Raw genomic sequence first — 20,367 nt, 5'->3', positions numbered from 1 at the left:
CGTAACATATGTTATTTTATCATAAGTCATCGTCCCAACGGACTTACAATGCTAAATCCGGGTTTCAATTACCGCGGTGGTCTAAGTGCAGATTACCCAATGTGTAGCTTTGCGCTAAAACAAACATATAGTAAAATTTCATAAGACTTACTAAATTAAGACGAAATTTCTACTTCGTGGTTATTTCTAACACAACAAATTTCATGATATCACATGCAAACATATCATGGTTTTCTACCTTCTTTAGATATAAAGGAATTTTTTAAAACTTTTTGTTTATTTGATATTTATGGAAGTTTACCAAAAACATGTGGTCACTGCGATTGCTTTGTTTTTCGTTCTCTATTGCATCTGCCCTGGCATGGCCAGGTGGTTAGGGCACTCGATTCGCTATCTGAGGTCGCGGGTTCGAATCCCCGTCCCACCAAACATGCTCGCCCTTTTAGCCGTGGGGGCGTTATAATGTGACGGTCAATCCCACTATTCGTTGGTAAAAGAGTAGCCCAAGAGTTGGCGGTGGGTGGTGATGACTAGCTGCCTTCCCTCTAGTCTTACACCGCTAAATTAGGAACGGCTAGCGCAGATAGCCCTCGTGTAGCTTTGCGCGAATCTCAAAACAAACCAAACTATTGCATCTATTATGCCAATTAGCCCAAAAGATTATTGCGGTAACATATAGCATTCGGGGTTTTAAAGGACTGGCACTGTAATATCCTTTGGTGTCCAAGATGACGCTGTTAAAAGGTAACAGCCACCAAAGAAATAATAGAACAAAGGTCACGAGTTAACATTGTCGACTGTAAAAAGAAACCGAGTTTAGCTGTTGAAATTAGACGCGCTTTCTTAGCTCATTAACATGTAAAGACTCACATTAAGATCATCGTGTTTAGTTTTACAGAGCTCAACCCCAAGAGAAAGAGAGCTATGGAACTAAGCACAACTCAGTAGAGTGACTTTTTGATTGGTTGCAACATACAGACAACGATGATTCGGCCAGCAAAGGATATCAAACTCGCTAATCCTTTAAAACGAGTGCTCTATGCTACTACAATATCATCTTAAACAAAATAGACATTATTTACTATAGAGAATATAGAAACAAAACAACCAGAACAAGGTAATCTCAAAGACTTTCTAGACCACATGTTTATGCTAAAACTGCATAGAAACTAAATAAACGAAAAATTTCAAATTTGTTCATCACTAAGGCATGTAAGAAACATGCGATACACCTGCATATTACCCGAATATATCATGCATTTCTATCTTCTTGTAATATTATAATATTTATTCTGAATTTATTATTTGTTCTGTATATGTGCAGGTTTCACATAACATGTGGTCAAAAAGGTCGTGAAGTCAATTTAGTTTTAGTTGCTTTTGTTTCTTTATTCTCAAGTGGATAATACCTGTCTTGCCTAGGGGGAAATATTGCTTCAATACTGCACGTTGTGCAAAATTGTGAACAGTAATATTTTTCATTGGGCGTTCAAATGATATCTAGAGGTTATAGTCTCATGTACGTTGGAATGAAAATGAGCAGTCACGTGAAACACTAGTCACTCTAGGTAAATATGTTGTTTCTTGACAAACAATGCCACCACATATATGTAGAGTGCTTGAAATTTGTATTAGTTAGGGCACACAAGTTTGCATGTCAACAGCTAGGAAGGGCTACCATATGACAGAATAGGTGCTACAATAAGACAGTAATGGAATGATGTATCAAAGTGGAGAATTGGTGGGGTTTGGGATGCGACAGCAGCACATAAATATCTTGGCTCATGCTGGACAGGACCTCATCTTGAGTTAGTACATTAATGTTACAAGTTACAATAGTTGAATGGCACGCAAAAGCATTTAGAACACGTCGACCAGCTGCACCCATAAGGAATCAATGAACATCTGGTAAATTATCTTCACCAAAAGTCAGAAGAGGAATTGGTCGACTCACATGAAATTGAAATCACTCTAGCCCTGAAACTGAGGATGAAAGAACTGAGAGTACTTATCTGGCTGTTCAGGATAAGTCAGATAAGGAAGCACCAGATCAAGCAGCAAGACTCAGCTCCAACAGTCAATGGAATTGCCAATGACGATCTCCAATGGATATGGCTGGGATTAATCAAATCATCAAGAGCTTTGGTTGAGAAATCAGTGATTGAAAGGAAGTAGTATTTCTTGCTTTCACAGCTATCAGGTGGTATTGTAAGGTACAGTGTAGAACAATTCGTTGTTCATAAGATTGACGAGGCTGAAAGGGATTTGTAATATTTACTCTCCGAGCTATTGAGCAGGATTTCACTACAAGAGATACTCATAGGATACCAGATGGTAGCTGCTCGATTAATACAATTTAGGATGGCTGATACCAGTAGATGTAGTGCTTAAAACATTAACAGTTTACATGACTGAGGATAATCTTTAGGAAATCAAAGACTCAACTGAAAAGCAATTTTGACCCTTACTTTCTGAGCTATCAAACGATTATCTACAGAAAAATGGTTGTCCAATATTCTGTGAGAATTGCTTACCCATGTGATATGCAAGTATATCGCGTTTTTTTACCTTCTGATTTTAATATAGAAATTTTTCTTTCTTATAAATCTATGCAGTTTTTGCATAATATGTGGCCAAGAAAGTCATTAAGTAGATCTCGTTTTAGTTATTTTTTTTCCTTTGTCATTCTATGGGGACAACACCTGTTCAACCCAAGAGAGACATGGCTGTATTGATGCGCATTGTTCTGCCCTTCATTTTTTTCCCTACTGTACACTGGCTCTTTTTTGCATAACAATCAGACAGCAGTGACAGGTATGTATCTGGGTTCCAGAGAAGTTGTATTAGCTGTGGTTACAGCAGTGATGACAATAGATAGCTCAATTGAATGTAGGTCAAGCAAGAGACACCATGAAGTTTGGGAACCAGGACATCCATAGGTGAAAGGTATGCACTGTCTACAGATGATGTACACGTGAGTACTTGTAAGCCTGGAGAATATTTCACCTGACCACAGCAATAGTTTCCACAATCTGCATCTAAAGACAGTTCTGGGTGAGAGAAATGTTGTAACTTGGTCATGACAACTTTAACCTACATTTCTACCTTAACTTATGACCAATAAGAATTTGATTGACCTTAAATTTCAATCCTAGTTAGAATATATTCTTAGCTCTTTGGGATGTCTTTTCAACTAACTAAGTTCTGCATTAAAGTGGAAGGAGATTATAGTAGTAAATTTCTGTTTGGTGACCTAAGAATGTCTCTAAATACCCTACTATGCCAAAGAAGCTAATGGCCAACCTCTCGGTTATCTTGGCAAAACTCATGGATGAAGGTGCATTGCTTGATGATGCATCTGACATTAAAAACGTACGAAACTCACCAGTAGACTGGCCCTGAAGTGTCCATTGTTGACTATCATGAGAGGACACTCTCAAGACTATACCATCTTTAATAATTGACCCCAGGGAAGAGCCAGCCTAACAACTGTCTAGCTCATTGTATACACATCAGAACTAGCATACATACGAGTAAAACTAGATTCGAACAATACATCAGAGAGCTCATAAAAATCACCAGGTATTCACCAGAGATTGTCCAATAGAAAAACTCTACTAGCACTCTATACGTTTAAGTATGGGATCATCACATACCTTAGCTCAAGAAAACCTTTCTAAAAAAAATTCTTAGAAGAGAACTTTCAAGCACCAAGAAGGTCAACCCACATCTACATCTCCAGTAATCTGGACAACATCACTCACTCCACTATCAGCATGAGACGTTCCAGTAATCATATATATGGATGTAGAGTCATCAACGTCGACTACTGCTGCGCTGTAGCTGGCTAAGCAGTCCTAGACACAGTCTCAATATCAGAGAAACTGGATCTACTCTTACAAAAATAAAATAGCATTCCATGCTTCAAAAGCTACTGGCTCTAAAGTGCCACTGCTAAGAGCAAGCAAGCAGGTGAATGGAGGCTTTGGTGTTTTATAACAGGAAATATTATCAAATTTTGAAGCACAAGATCCTCTTTTGCAACTAGAGCAAAAGGTTTACCATCTCCATGCTGAGCTGTCTTTTACCCGAAAGGATCTCGTGAGGGCGTAAGAGATCGTACACTAGATTACCATGGCTAGAGGAAAACCAACCACTGTATTCAATGACCTGCTGTCGAGGGTTCCTGAAGGTAAAAGTCTCTAGTTCTCAAAAATATGGTATATATATATATATATATATATATATTCCCTCTTTTGTATTATTTATTATTAGTTCCCCCTTTTTCTTAAAAACATTTGTATGATAATGGGAATTAAATTTCATTATTTTTCTTTTATGATTTAATCCATATTTATTTTCATTGTATGCACACTGTATAAATATGTTCATATATAATTATTAATATGATTTTGTTTTAAATGTACCCTGGTGGATCATCAGTAAGTTTACCATTTATAATACTAAACTCCGGGGTTTCATTCCCCCCCCCCCCTGCTGGACAGGTTACAGATAGCCCACTGTGTAGTTTTGCACTACGAAAACAGCAACATTTTACAGTCTAGCATAGCATGGTGGTTAGAGTGGTTAACAATCTGGAGGTTGTGGGATTGAAACCCATACTCGAATATACTATTAGCTATGTGGGCATTATAATGTGAAGATCAATCTCACCAATCGTTGGTAAAGAATAATCCAAGAGTTAGCAGTGGTTGGTATTGACTAGTTGCCTTCCCTCTAGTCTATCATTTCAAAATTTGGGATGCTTAACACACACATAACTTTCGAGTACTTTTGCGTAAAATGAGAGAAAAACAAGCAAACAATTGTTACAAATATTATGATGTACCTTGCATATATACACACACACGACACACATACATATATATATATATATTAAAGGGTTTATCTTATTTTGTAAGTCATATCTCAATGTTTAATTTACCTGTGTTTATTTTTGCATAAGGACCTTGTTTGTACTTCCTTTTGTTTTAAAAGTTTCAATATATAAAAATTATAAAAAATTAATAAACAAAAAGGAAGAAAGAACGAATCTATAAAGAAATAACACTTATTTTTTTAAAACAAAGTTGAGACTGTAGCAAGTTATTCAATACCAAAATTGAATAGCTCATCACAGAGGTTCAAAGAGCCCCGGGCCACTTCTATCTTTTGAGATTCCTGGCTATAATAACAATAATAATAAAAGATGACACATGAAAACAAAATAAGACAGTCATTAGCCTCCACCCCCCCAAAAAAGTGAAACATAATTTGAATATTTAAGTTGTATATATAATTTGCAGCTCTAAGTTGAGAGTGTGTGTCACATTTTGGTCTGATTGGGAGGCACATATAAACAAGTCGCGAAACTTAACAAATGCAAAATAATAACAAGTGTCTAAATTTGATGCCCCTTTTGAGCTTGAGCCCCGGGCCAAATGGCCTTCCTGGCCTTCCTCTAATTGGCCCTACATATCTCCAGTGTGTGCATTTGGATCTGTCATTAGAAATGCACAGAATCACAAAGAAATATACTGACCAGATTATGTAATTATTTCTAATCTTTTGGATTGCTTCCAATTTGTATCTGGTATAGACAAGACACTCTGCTATGCCCCTCGCATCACTCACATTACTTGCATCCTTAGTAGATGCAACTTAAGTTTCATCAATTATTTGAGAAATATGTGAGATTTTCAGTCCATTTTTAAGTTATAAAGTTAGAGATGAATAAAACAACTTGAATTTGAAGAGGAGAAGAAAGACGTGGTATGCAGACATACTACGTATTTTCTACCACTTTTTTCAATTTACAAATTTCCCAAATTTTTATATATACTGTGTATAAAGTCTTAATGTACAACGTGGGCCAGGGAGCCAAAAAGTTTTTCTCGCCCTAGTTACATATTGAACTAGTTCGTTCAATTACAGTATCACGAGCATTTTCTCGTGGGAAGATTTCTGTAAAGTAGAGTACACAATATTGAAATAGACAGTGATCTTTTCTTCTGATAGGTCAAGTGATACCTGAAGGCTACATTTTGTGGTGAAGCAACCATCAGTCAAGTGAGTAGCTCTTGTGCCCTGAGAAGAATAGTATTATTACTTTGTATATAAAATACTCCGTTTTCTCAGAATAGGACAGACTTAGTTTTAGATTCAATACACTTCTTCTTTGTAAGTTATCCAATACCTGTGGCAAATGATACACTTGTTTAACATTTGATTGTTTTTGGGGTTGAAAATTGTTTGATTGTTTGTTTGTTTTGAATTCTGTGCAAAGCTACTCGAAGGCTATTTGCACTAGCCGTCCCAATTTTTAAAGCGATAAACTAGAGGGAGAGCAGATATTCAGCACCACTCACCGCCAACTCTTGGGCTACTCTTAACCAACAAATAGTTGGATTGACCATTACATTACAACACCCCCACATCTGAAGGTACGAGCACGTTCGGAAACATGATTCGAACCCGCGACTCGCAGATTGCGAGTCGAGCGCTCTAACTACCAGGTCATGTCAGGGCCTTTATAATAAGTTAGTTTCCACCGAATAGCTCTCAATCCACTATATGTTTGATGCTAAAGGAGCATGACAAGTAATTGAAGACTGATATTTATTGCATTATTTTTAACAATTTTATTTCCATATCCTATTATATATTTTCAGCCACTTCTAAATTTGTTAATATTTGTTTGTTTTTGAATTTCGCGCAAAGCTACACGAGGGCTATTTGCGGTGATGACTGGCTGCCTTCCCTCTAGTCTTCCACCCACTCTTGGGCTAATCTTTTACCAACGAATAGTGGGATTGACCGTCACATTATAACGCCCCCACGGCTGAAAGGGCGAGCATGTTTGGTGTGACGGGGATTCGAACCCGCAGATTGCGAGTCGAGCGTCCTAACCACCTGGCCATGTGACAATGAACCATATAAGGAGTGACAATTCTTACGAATGGACGCCAACGATTAACAAATAGGGAAAAGCAACTGAAAATTCCACATACTGTTTGGGTACTACTTGTCATGCTACAAGATGAAACACGACAGTCACAACCTGACAAATGCAGATAATATCTGGAACTTTTAAGGTCAGTGCAAGATACATAATGCATTGTTTTTTTGAACCAATGAGACTGGATTGTGCACCCATCCAAATATGTGAAAGCCTTTTTCTGACTTCATTAATAAAGACATTGAAAAATCATACGGGCCACCTCATCAATTATTTTTAAAGGTTTTCAATATAAGGGCTAAAAATATAAAACTGAATGTTGAAAACAAACGTTTTGCCACATTTTATATCACTAAAGCAGAGGATAAATGTTTTTTGCTTGGTAGATGCATGTTTTATTTTAACGTCAAGCGTTGCATTATTATTCATATAAATTTTGTTGTTACTTATCTATATGTAGGGATTTTATAAGTCATGGAAAACTGACAGAATCTATACTGAACTGTATTACAAAATCCCTTTCCACACCCTCACACCTAAAACGTATGAAAAAAAAAAAACATCCATTAACCCAACTTCAAAGAGGCATTGTGTGAATATAGAACACTTCTATCAGCGGTTGTCGTGCTTCTTTAGGTGGATGCTTTAGCACAGTCTTTCATTGGTACACCGTACAGTATTATTTAGAGCAAAGGAAAAACATACATTGCACCTTCAGTCTGATCATATGCTATATAGCGGACGCGTCGTAACACTTGGGTTAAACGCTTATTGCATACTATATAACAGAGCAACAAATAATTGGCTGTCTTCTAAATATTCAATCAGAAGTACAACTCCCAATGGACCTGATATATGGCTATTTCCCCAATACAGATTTACTGTAGTATCCATAGAGCATGCGAAGTAGTTGCATTATACAAATTTATATAGCTTTACACATTTTCTTCCCTCCAGTAACTTTCAGGCTGTGGTACTTTGTTCACTTATTTCTATAGGTATTGTGTATGTAATTTAGTTGCTTGCATCGTTGATTTCCTCATGATAATGAAGATACCTTTAGTTACTCATGGCTTCGTTTTATTAATTTGTAGTTTTAAAGGACAAACAGATAATTATTTTACTCGCGTATTCATCCAAAAACTAATAACTGGCCGTTTCTTTATCTTGATGTTATCAGTACGGTAGTTTTCAATCTGTATTCAACGTAACCGAAGTGGCAGCATGCTGTATAGATTCAGTTGTTGTTTACAGATAAAAACAAAATAGGTGGTATGGAACAATAATGAAAACCAGTTTAAGATTTTTTATGAGATCATTAAAAGAACTCTTAATTTCCACCCTGTATGCGACACGATTTATATGTTACAAAATTAATTAAGAGAGTGATGACACCCTCTGCAGTCTATATGCCAGAAATAGTTGTAAGATAAAGTTAACTAATATTGTGGGCGTGTATGGCCAAATGCTACAATTATAGTAGTATTCTGTGAAATAGGTCTATAATGTCGAGCCCGGATATACCATATCACTCAGGTATGCCATTATCAATATCATCCATGTAGACAGACTATCTGCAACGAAATGTTTTTTTTTTAACAAATTAAGCTTCAATATTATAATTAACTACTCCCATTTTTGTCAGGTTTATTTTTCTGTGCAGAAAAATTCTACGCGGAGCAGACGGTTGTTTGTAGCGTAAATAATTTCCTGTGCCCACCAAGAGCATAGAACACCAGTTTTTAACGCTACAATGCCTCAGGTTTCCCACTAAAACACCCGTAGGGTTTTTTTAAGGGAAAGATGTATGCACGTATTCTACAGTTAATAATAGCACTGGTGAAAAGTTGTATAACTAATGGGGTATACTTCGTGATAAAGTTATTTTGCGTGTGTATTATGTATAAAGTTCTACATTATTAAAATCGCATCTAAGTAGTTTCTTCTTATTAAACTTATGATCAAAACTGGAAATGCTTTCTAATATTTTTTCGCACCCAAAATTTTACATCACTACTGATGTAATTGAATAAAACGGTTCGATCGTGTAAGATGTACACATCGTACGAACTTCCTGACAAGGTTTGAAATTCTTATGTTATCAACCTTGTATTTGCCCCACTTTGTTAAATAACTCGTGTATTATAATACCAAAACACAAGTTACGGTATGTCGTTTGTCTGAGTCTATACTTTATCAAGTAACACAAAGACAAAATCCAGTCGCGAAATAGTTTATTTACTCAAATTACAAGTATTTTCCACAATGTAACCATTTTCAATACACTATCTACAAAAACCCATATCTTCAGAAGAATTTGTAATAAAGGTGTAATCAAATCATAACGCCCCCCGATTTCAAGTAAACACTTATTTAAGCTATACCATAGTTAAGCTTAAATGTAAAATTTAACTATAAAATTTTCCATTATTTTTAAACTAGCTAAAATGACTACGGTTTTCTTTATTTTTTTTTACAAAGACTTGTTTGAAGAATATTGTAGACAACGTAAGGAATATGCACAAAAATTCGGCACAACCCCTTAACTACGAGAATTTTAAAATTTATTATTATGTGTATTAACATATTAAACGTATCTTTAATCAAACATAACGTATTTTTAAAATCTAATTGTGTTGTCAATAAGAGAAAATTTCAAACTCAAGACCTTAATTTCTAATTTCAGGCTGTCCTCTGAAATTTAGTTTTAGTTCTAACTTTAATCCAATATCAAAAGATCTCGAATTCTGCATGAGTCGTATTAAAATGATGTAAATGTGTTTACAATTGTATGCTAGGTTACCATGTAGTCTATTAAAATAATGTAAATGTGTTTTCAATTGTATGCTAGGTTACAATGTAGTCTATTAAAATAATGTAAATGTGTTTTCAATTGTATGCTAGGTTACCATGTAGTCTATTAAAATAATGTAAATGTGTTTACAATTGTATGCTAGGTTACCATGTAGTCTATTAAAATAATGTAAACGTGTTTACAATTGTATGCTAGGTTACAATGTAGTCTATTAAAATAATGTAAATGTAGTCGAGTTTCGTATCATAGTTTTATTTGGTAAAACTAAGATATAGCGACTCAACGTTAATATACACAGTTGGGAAACGCCAGTGTGACTATCACAGCACACACTGGAGCTGAAACTGTGAACACTAATTCTCCAAGAGTAATTAATGATTTCAACTATCTCCTTGTTCACAATTAGTATAATTCTACTTTGAAAAAATTAATTTCTGGACTTTAATAGTACCACAAATTTCATTTACTGTTATGTTTGGATAGAGCATCGTGTTCCAGAACTGAATAGTTCAAACTAATCAAAGAATTCTCTCAAACCCATTAGAATTATAGAAGATTTAAGCTTTCCATGAATGCTTTATTTATCAGTCTTTCTGCATTATTAATTAAAAATAACAATTATAAATATGTAGGACTATTTCCCAAAGTTACTAAAAAGATGTTCTAAAATTAAAAACAAGCCAATAAAAGGTATGGCTGGTACTGTGATCAAACGGGTTTAAAGAAAACACCAATAAAGCTGGTTTATGAATTTGCTTGAAAATAAAGCACAAAAAGTTTATTTCAAAAACAGTAAGTAGACAGTTGACCATTCCCTTACATAAAATTACATCACTACAAATTTCATATGATGTACAAGCAAATTAAATTATAGTTATGTAAAATAAACTGTCTGCACAATACTTTCTCTTAAGGCATGCTTGAAAATTCACATTACACTTCCATTGTAAAATATTGTTACATGAATGGTTCTCAATGCATTAAGAGTTAAAGATCCAATGCAAGCTCAAGTTGTGTACATAGATACAACTAAAAAATATATTTTTCTTATTCTGTAAGTATTGATGCTGTAGGACTAACTATAAAAGATTCCAGTCCAATGCTGAATAAATGTAATTCAAAATATAATAATTCTGACTACACTAACACCAAGACTAATACATTTGTAAAGGAATCATTTTAAATTTCTTTTATGTGATTCAGATGTAATTGTCTTCAGGATTTTGTAACAATAAGTACTCATTCATAAAGAATACAATTGTCTTTTAAAGCCCTTCATCATATATGAATTATAAAACCATATCTATCTAATTGCATTTTAATTTAATGTGTATTTCTCAAAACACTAACTAAAGTTAAACTTTTGAGAAATCTATAGTTTTAATTTAGATTTGTTGTTTACAAACTGTGATTGGCTATTTCTCAAATATATATATTTATAACAAAAACCACACACATTTCAAGAGTAAACCACAATGTCTTTCCAAAATTCACTGCCTTTGAGAGATAAATTATGATACAGTTCTATTAGTATTGTGGGCAAGACAAAGGTTTAGACTAGCATGAAAAAAAAACCTGAAAATTTAATATACATGTGTATATTGACAATAAACTACAAGAAACACGTTTGCCCCAAAAATTATTTATTTCGAGCTTAATGATACACAAGTATGAAATTCAGTTTACTTTCCACTCTTGCTTGGGAGGATAATGCCATCATACTGAAAAAAGCAGAGAAACACTGATTTAACCAAAAGTATACAATACTTTTTTGTAGAAAGTAATAAAAATATTAACTTCAATTGCCATTCAGCAAGTTTGATGTAGCTATCTTAACTAAAATTGGAAGTTCTAATTGCTATTGTAACTTGCTTAAGACTTCAAGCTTTTATTCCTATGACAATAAGATGACAAATTTAATATTAATATTATATTACTCAAATTATTTGGTATTCAGCCACATACAAATGATGTTTAACCTGCAGGATGTTACCAGTATCAAGTACATTGTTCGGATTAGGTACTAAGTGACCATAATTATGAATTACATAAAAGTGTTGAATGATTTGTGAATGAGTATTATTTTCTCTGGTGACCTTGAATAACATTTGTCTAGTGATCTAACAGGAAAGTGTTGGCACCTGATAATTTCAAAACGTTAAGTTCCAACTTGGATAAGCAGACATAAAATTAATGTCCAATTCTATCTATAATATAAAGTGAAAAACACTTAACAATTCAAATCGCATATCAATACCTTTATATTTAGAATTTTGTTAATTAACTTACTACATAACACATGAATGTCAATATTAAAATCATCACCTATGACATAAATCATATGGTGATATTTTATTATATAACTTTCTAATTATCCTGAGAATAGCCAGTATTATACAAATGGAAACAATTATTCTAAATGTTCCTTGCAGTTATGACTTCCCATAAATGCATGGAAGAATAAAGTTGTTTAAACTCAAGTAACAAACATTTATTCTAAGCATATCTTATAATTCTTAAGGACTTGATGAGACAAGTTGTTGTTAAGTTTTGTATCATGGTTTTAATATGACAACCAAGACATAGCAACTTAACATTAATTTACACAGTTGGAAACGCCAGTGTGATTTCTTGACATCTACACTGGAGCTGATACTGTGAATGAAAGTAAAAATTCTCCGGATCTAAACATTTCTCAAAATCTCAAATGCAAGATAACCTGAAACAAGTTTCTATTTTGTTGATTAACAACAAAATTTGTAATCTAGAAAGATCTCATATTAAAAATTATATTGACAGGTTTTAAACTATTCCGAGGGTCACCAGACTTCAATGTTGTCATACATTTACACTTTATTTCCAAAATCAATTAAACATTTTTCATTTACCTTCTGTTGAAACCACTTCATAGCTTCTTCCTTTACAACTCTATGTTTTGCACCGATGGTACTCTTCCTCCTCCTTCGATGGGCAATGTCAAACCCAGGACGTCCAAGGACCACATAGAAGTCTAAGCCATAAATACCAATACTTGGGTCATACTTAATTCCCAAGTCAATATGTTCTTGTATGCCAAACCCAAAGTTTCCAGTGTCTGAGAAGTTATCCTTTCGCAGTTCATACTCTCGTACCTAAAAGAACATTTTTGAATTGATACTTCAAATTAACCAACCAAAAATATACATAATTTCATAAAAGCAGTATCTTTCACTAATTTGTATCACTGTTCATAATAAAGAAATTCTGATGAGGATTAAGTCTTTTTCCAAATATGAAATTTGCAGCCAATTATAATTTTTCTTTTAGAAAACTATTGTAGTTGTCAACACCTGTTCAGTACAGTAATAAAATTTGCAATGTTCATACTTTTTAGCTTTACAACAAATTGGGGGTAGAGATGAAAACTTAATCATAATACACCAATAAAACTGAGAACATGTAATTTTTTTTATAATGTTAATACATTAAAATTTGTGGAAATATTTAAAACTATAGTGGTATCAAATGGAATATATGCAGTATGCAAAAATTATAAAATTTCAAATAAGCCTAATCCAAACTTCCACGTACACATGTATTACTTTCCCCATTTGTAGACTTGGCTTCTGCCTGCACTGACCCACCAGTTGTCACTTTATTCACTCATATATCTGACACCATAATCTATAACTTCATACTTATAGAATACCAATATTGAACCACATAAAACTATCGCCTTTTCTATTACAAGACATTCACACTTTCAGATAATAAAAAAAGGTGTTTAGAATTTATAAGATGGGGATACTCCTTGTACCCAATAACACTTGAAAAACAAAGTTGTACCTCAGTCATGGTAAGCTGTCATAACAGGTGGGAATCCAGAAACACAAAGGTCAGTGACAAAACATACATGTGCCTTAGGCAACAGTAAACAATCAAAAAGGATCTTTGTCTAGATATGGGGCCAATGGGGTATGGGTTCACCAAGATAAGGCTTTCAGCAGTACTTGTTAAACTGTTACATACAGACATACACTATCAAGATACCTGATGTAGTAACAACAGATTTCTGCAAGATCACTATTGAAATGGATGCTGGGAAACCAAGACCCTCATAACCATGGATTATGGAAAGCCAGCATGGAGATGTGGTGTTTTGGACAACAGATAGACACAAAAGCCTTCTGCATGGTAACTATGCTGCAGGGCTGTTGTCAAGTTTCAAGGCCACCAGGTAAAAACAAACTTATACAGTGACACTTCAAAATTGTCCTAATATAAAGAACCTAACCTCTGTATTGCTTCAGAAATTAATGATTATATAAAAAAAACTGGAATTTGATGCACATTCAGTTAGTCATATTGCAGACTAAAGATTTGTACTGAAGGACTGAATATCAAGCTAACTTTTAAAACTAAATAACAAAATTCCTCATTTAAACACCAATTCTACAGGTTTCACAAAGCACTGAAGAAAAAGGTAGAATGAATCAGGCTGAGAACTGACGAAATTCACAAATTAACTTAAGGACTGAAGTATCCCAGAATACTTTACTACAATATAATTTTAATGATTTCCTCTTAAGCACAGTATAATGTAATTTACCAAAAAATTTAAGACAAATCAAAGCTTATGAGAAACCCATGAAGAACAAAAAAGCTTGTTTGTTGTTGAGTTTCGTATCATAGTCTTACTTACGAAAACCAAGATATAGCGACTCAACGATAATGTACACAGTTGGAAACGCCAGAGTGACTATAGCAAAGCACAAACTGGAGCTGAAACTGTGATAACTCATCTTTTTTCTTGGAAGATAAGATAAATTAAGATAAATACTCATTAGTTTTAATTAAATACATATATACAAGTTATGCTATAGCAACCATTCTTCCAACAATGCAGGTTAGTTCAAAAAGTTCACTATTACTGGAAGTTGTCCTATCATATCTGTAATGAAAAAATGTCTTCAGATGTAATCAATGATCTAAATGTTGAATCTCTTACTTCCACAGTTCCCAAACTGTAAGTTACAAGGTTACTGCATTGGCTGATGGATTTGTAAGAAATCAATTACTATTAGGTCTACAATTGTTCTGGATTAAAAAGCTTTGAATATTGCCTTGTGAATGTATTGGTTGCTATGATGTTTGGGGTTCTATCTACATTCACATACACTGTCCCAAAATGGGGGCACACAAAAAATATGCTTGGAAAATGCATTGCTCCAAAAAATTTGACTTAGGCACTAAAGTGTTTGATGGTTATGCTTTAATTTTGAAGAGAGTGAATTTCAAATATGGTAACATACACAATATTAAAGTTTGATCAATCAAGTAAAAAATTCTAACAGAGTTAATGAAATATGCTCAATCAATCCAGAGCAATACTTAGGAACAGTCTTAATTATCAGTCATTGTACAAGTTTAAATCTTCAATAGAAAAAATTGTTTTACATTCACTACAGAATTTAAGTATCTTCATATAATGTTTAGTAATATACCTAAATTTTATAAAAGAAAATTACACAATAAAGAGAACTTTCATTGTATTGTACTGCGGAAAGATGTAAATCCATGCAAAAATGCTTAATACAAGCTCGTCTGTAAGCATTTAGACAAACATTTCTCCAAATAACTTGCATCATTTTCTCCTTAACTCTTTCACTACACTCACCAGGAATTTTGCACTTGTTTTCATGTTATAACTTAATACAGTAAGCATATCTTCCTGAAAATTTGCAGATTAACAGTAAACATTACAAGGTTTTGATATACAAAATATCAGATTTTTTGTATCAAGTTTTAAGATTGTTATATAATGATTTGCTCATGTATTTTATCTTTTCAAATGTTGACAATTCAACATGCAAAGTAATTTTGATTTTAAGATTTAAGATACTTTTATACATCAGAAAATTTTCAAATATCACGTGCAAAATATTTAACCTACAGATAATTATCACTAAGAAAAAATGTTATATAATTATTTTTTATTTCAATGGCTTCTAGCTATGTCTGACTAACATTATAGAAGTTGCAATGATGCAGTGCACGTACACACATTACCATATCCAAGAATATAACTGGCCTTTACAAAGTGATTTGTCTTAGCTGTGTTACAGTGGACCAGTATTTTGTAAAATACAGTCACATTACACTAAGTATATACATTATTATTATTTCCAAGAAGTTCTTATCTTTCAGTTCTTCTACTTATGAACTTTGTACTTGCTTGCTACTTGCCTAAGTTGCTAAGCCTTATTAAATTTCACATGTGGATGATGTAAAACAGAATAATTCTTTTTAGGTTAATATATATATATATATATATATGCTTTTTGAAATAACGAAAGTCAAATTACTATATCAACACCATAGAATTCCATTATAATTTATCAAACTGAGTAACTAAGCTGCATTTGGGTCTAAAAAAAAAAGATTTTTCAATCCCACCAATGTCTTACCTTAGCGCTTCGAATCTAGCATGAAAAGAAAGTTTCCCACGCAAATACTTTGCAGAGGCTGAGAAACCACTAACTAGGGGAACATTCTGAGCTTTTGATTGGTTATACACGTCACTTGGCGAAGTAGGTGTACTTAAGCGAGTATTTTCAAAAATGGAAGAGATGGGAGGGGCCACCTTGATTGATTCAATAAATATGTTAATATCTCAGAAAATAGATGTTCTTATATGCTAGGTTGTAAATATCAGTAATTTGAGTATCTAATTAGGAAAAAACTATACTTAAACTAAGAAATTAATGTATAATACTAAAATTTCAGTTATAATCTGCAATTTGATGGCAAACTTAACATACGTTCATAAAATTAGTTCAATATAATTTTGAATGTGAATCACAAACGTGATGACGTAGCCTTTGACTTGTGACCATAGGAAGACCTGTGTAAATAGGGTAATGTGAAAAGTTTACTTGTCAACAGTTTAGTAGATACAAAAAAAAAACCCTAAGCCTACTTAAAAAAAACATGGCAGTTACCATATAATTAGACTTGATAAGAAGCTAGTTTTACTTTAGATGTCAACTAATTTGAGGTGGTTGCTTTTATACATAGGCTTTCATTACTTTCCAGAAATATTAACTGATTGAGCATTAAATGCTTTAAAGCAAGATAAATTTTTTATGCACATAACTAATTCAAATGCTAAGGGCCCCAAGTAGTTTGTAAAAATCATGATCAAACTTCTATTGCTATTTCCAAACAACTTGTTTTACAGCCATAATCCTATGATTCTAATACCACATTTTCATATTTCATACTCGAAAACATCTTATTTTTGAAATAATGTTTAGAATACAAGGTTTTTTTGGCAAATGAATTGACATTTATCTTTGCCAATTGAAATAAGATGTAGCAATCACACACTCAATTCCTCCTTATTATAGTAAGTTCAAATAAAGAACTTTCAAGACAACCTTACACATTCTTTTTATGTCAGTTTGACAAATGTGAAGTTTCCTGACATAGGTAACTCCACAGTTACTGATTTAGTTCAGTTCTATTCACTAACAAAACATGTTATAAAGGAAGCAAATCTACTACGTAGCTAAGAAATTAATGTTGCTTTTTATTAAATGAAAGTATCCCCATCCTTATCAATGATGCTTTTCCATCTTACAATCAGGTTGTTAATGCCATGATAAAAGAAATCACTTGGCTTTGAAGCAAAAAACATGTTGATGTCCTCTATCCCTATCTCAACAGCTTACGTGTCAAAGAGCATGTCATCACGTTTGTTGACTTAATCTTTGCAGTTGAACATTACTTTGTATGATAGATAGGCAACTTGTAAAAAGAGAAAAAAACTTACTAATTTAAAAGTTAAAGCATGAAAACTATAACAAGCACAAAATGGTTATGAGGTCAGTCCCAGGGACCAAGCCCATGCTGAAAGAGTTAATTTTTTGACAATCTAATAATAATTATCATAAGAGCATGTACTACCTGCTATCTAGTAATAAGTTGTAAACTTATATTTACAATGTTCACAATCAATGTTTTACTTCGATGATTTATATTACATTTACAATAATACACCATTGTCTGGTCTATGATTAAGGTAAAAACAAAGTTATGAAACAAAGATTGCAGGTGTGATTAAAAATTTTCTTGGTGCACCTGAAATAATAGTATCAATGTATATGCAATTAATTTGCTGTCTGTATACATTTTTTTAGTGTTTCAATGTTTTTACTCAGTTTAGTTACACCAAAATGTTATGCAGTTATGGACACAAATATACTGCAACATCCAGTTGTTTTACTACAAGTTTTTGTAGAAGAAATCTAGTATATCTAGATATAAGGAACACATTTTATAGAACTTGCACAAATACATCAACAGCCGTCACTAGTATTAGAGAGCATCACATTGCTGGAAAAGCTTAAATGGAGCCTCACCTTAAATGGAAGGATTTCATAAAAGTGAAGATATACACAGCCTACAGTATAGAACAGTAACATCATATAGAGGCTTGAGCAAGTACAAAACAATAATAGAAGTCCATAAGGTAGGCAGGTAAAGAAAGCAGAATGTGTCAATCATGCTTTTAGTGCTACATACTAAAACACTACCACTATTCTTACCAAATCCAATGTCAGTTGCACATAATACTGAATTTTTGTCATATGAACACCTCATGGCATACACATTTAAATAATATTACAAGGAAACACCTTCTGTGCACAAAAAAAGTTTTCCTTTTTTTAACTTTCTTTCTGGTACCGCTTTCTGGAACTGATTCAGCAATTTCAATGTAATATGGAAATATAAAAGGTATTTGAATGTTGATATTACATAATACTTATTTGTCATAATAAATTAATACTGGGCTTATATTTCTAACATATTCTTTGTTCAGACCCTTTGTTTTTTTTTTAAAAGAAGCCACTTTAAAAAGGTGTTTACATTAACAATGCAAAATACCATTTAGCAATGTAAGGTAGAGGTATCTGAACTTATTTACGTTGTTAATCAAGAAAATATTAAAAATTAAAAACTAAATGATATATAATAAACCCAATGTTTTGATCAGAATGTAGTTGTAAAAATCCATTCATTTATAATCTTAAAACAGTTTTCAACTCACCTAAACACATCTTGAAAATGTAATAGGCCTGTAATTTCAGTTTATTCAAAGTAAATGTAAAAAGTATGATTTTGTTAAAACTAAAGTCAGTATTGTCAGTGTGTTTCAACATGAAAAACTAAAAATCAAAACCTCACATGTTGGTCAAGTGATCACTACATTTGCTGTGATATTACAATGTTCTTCCCACTGTTCTAGAATGTTGACATTACACAAAAGTGTGGGGAAAGTCAATATTCTCAAAGTTTTAACAACAAATTTTATGAAGATGACAAAGCAATAGACTACCCAATTTCATATAACTGTACAGTTACAAAATACAGAAAGACATTAAATTCAAGGTAATATATACAAAATCATATTTAAAGCCTAACATGTAAAATATTACACATGAACAAATATAATCACTGACAAAATATGTAAGAAGTTTATTATTGGTGAATTTAAATAATGATGTTCTATTTCTCAGTAAAATAAAATAAGGTAGTAAATATATATATACACTGTATAATTAATGTGTTACAGAATTACCATAGCAGAAACTTGGTTTTCTCCAGAGAGCAGGAACCTTGTACCATATACTAACCAGCCACAATCTATAATAGCTCTCCCTAATGTATGAAGTAATGACTACTCTGACTGAATTACCTTAAGCAAAGACATAGGTCATAGACATTATAAGATCTTAGGGTCAGTAAAAACAACTCCGAAACATCCAAGTTTCTTCAATATACTTTTATAATAGATATTTAGGTCAGAAACAAAAGCAATATTTTATAACCCAACTTAAACATAACTGTGGTCATTGTTGAGTAACATCAACAGAAGGCTATCAAAGTAATTAATAAAGGGCAAACAAGATAACTAATGAACATACATGAAGTATATGGAAAGCAGAATTTCCAAAATCAAACAGTAAAAACTGAGAAGGCACAAAGCTACACATCAGGCTCTGTACTCTTCCCACTACATGTATCAAAAGCAAATTTTGTGTTATAAGCTCATAGACACACAAATAAGCCACCACGGGAAAGAAGTAGCAACAGCAAATATTATAAATAAGAAAAAAAAATTTTTTTTTAATGGACTACTTTATTTAGCTATATGGTTTACAATGCCAAACAACATAGGAATTGGAAATTATTTTAAAATCTACCCAACTAGTATCATTTTACTTGTATATTTTTTTTTTATTATTATTACAGGAAAAAAATCCCCACTTTCCATTAAAATTATAAATTTTCCCTATTTGTTCAGTTTTTATATGCCTATGGAATAGACATATCATAGTAAAGCCATATCTGTGATAGCTATAACTTTTACAAGAGTTAAAACCATAATCACAAATTTATAAAATGTAACCCTTACTTTGGTCTACAGATAAATGTATAAAGCTGCCAAAATAGGGATAAAATTCTAAAAACGTGCATAATCAGGGTTCGTACACCTTAAGTGAGATGAAATTCCAGGACATTTCCAGGACAAAATGTTTTTTTCCAGGAC

General features: G+C 32.9%; 1 protein-coding gene across 1 annotated transcript in view; it reads right to left on the bottom strand.

The window, feature by feature from the left end:
- Positions 1-11,399: 11,399 nt before the first annotated feature.
- The window catches only part of LOC106460017 (60S ribosomal protein L11), a 16,983-nt gene continuing 8,015 nt past the window's right edge, over positions 11,400-20,367 (bottom strand). Inside the window, exons 4-5 of the mRNA XM_013919701.2 lie at positions 12,662-12,904; positions 11,400-11,494 (exon numbers count right to left, since the gene is read on the bottom strand). Of these exons, the coding sequence (XP_013775155.1) occupies positions 11,456-11,494; positions 12,662-12,904 (282 nt within the window). The 3' untranslated portion in view covers positions 11,400-11,455. The remainder of the gene's footprint in view (positions 11,495-12,661; positions 12,905-20,367) is intronic.

The sequence above is a fragment of the Limulus polyphemus genome, unplaced genomic scaffold, assembly GCF_000517525.1.
Source record: "Limulus polyphemus unplaced genomic scaffold, Limulus_polyphemus-2.1.2 Scaffold31, whole genome shotgun sequence".
Lineage (NCBI taxonomy): Eukaryota > Metazoa > Arthropoda > Merostomata > Xiphosura > Limulidae > Limulus > Limulus polyphemus.
The sequence above is the reverse complement of the archived record's forward strand: the minus strand, read 5'-3'. Positions and strand labels throughout refer to the sequence as shown.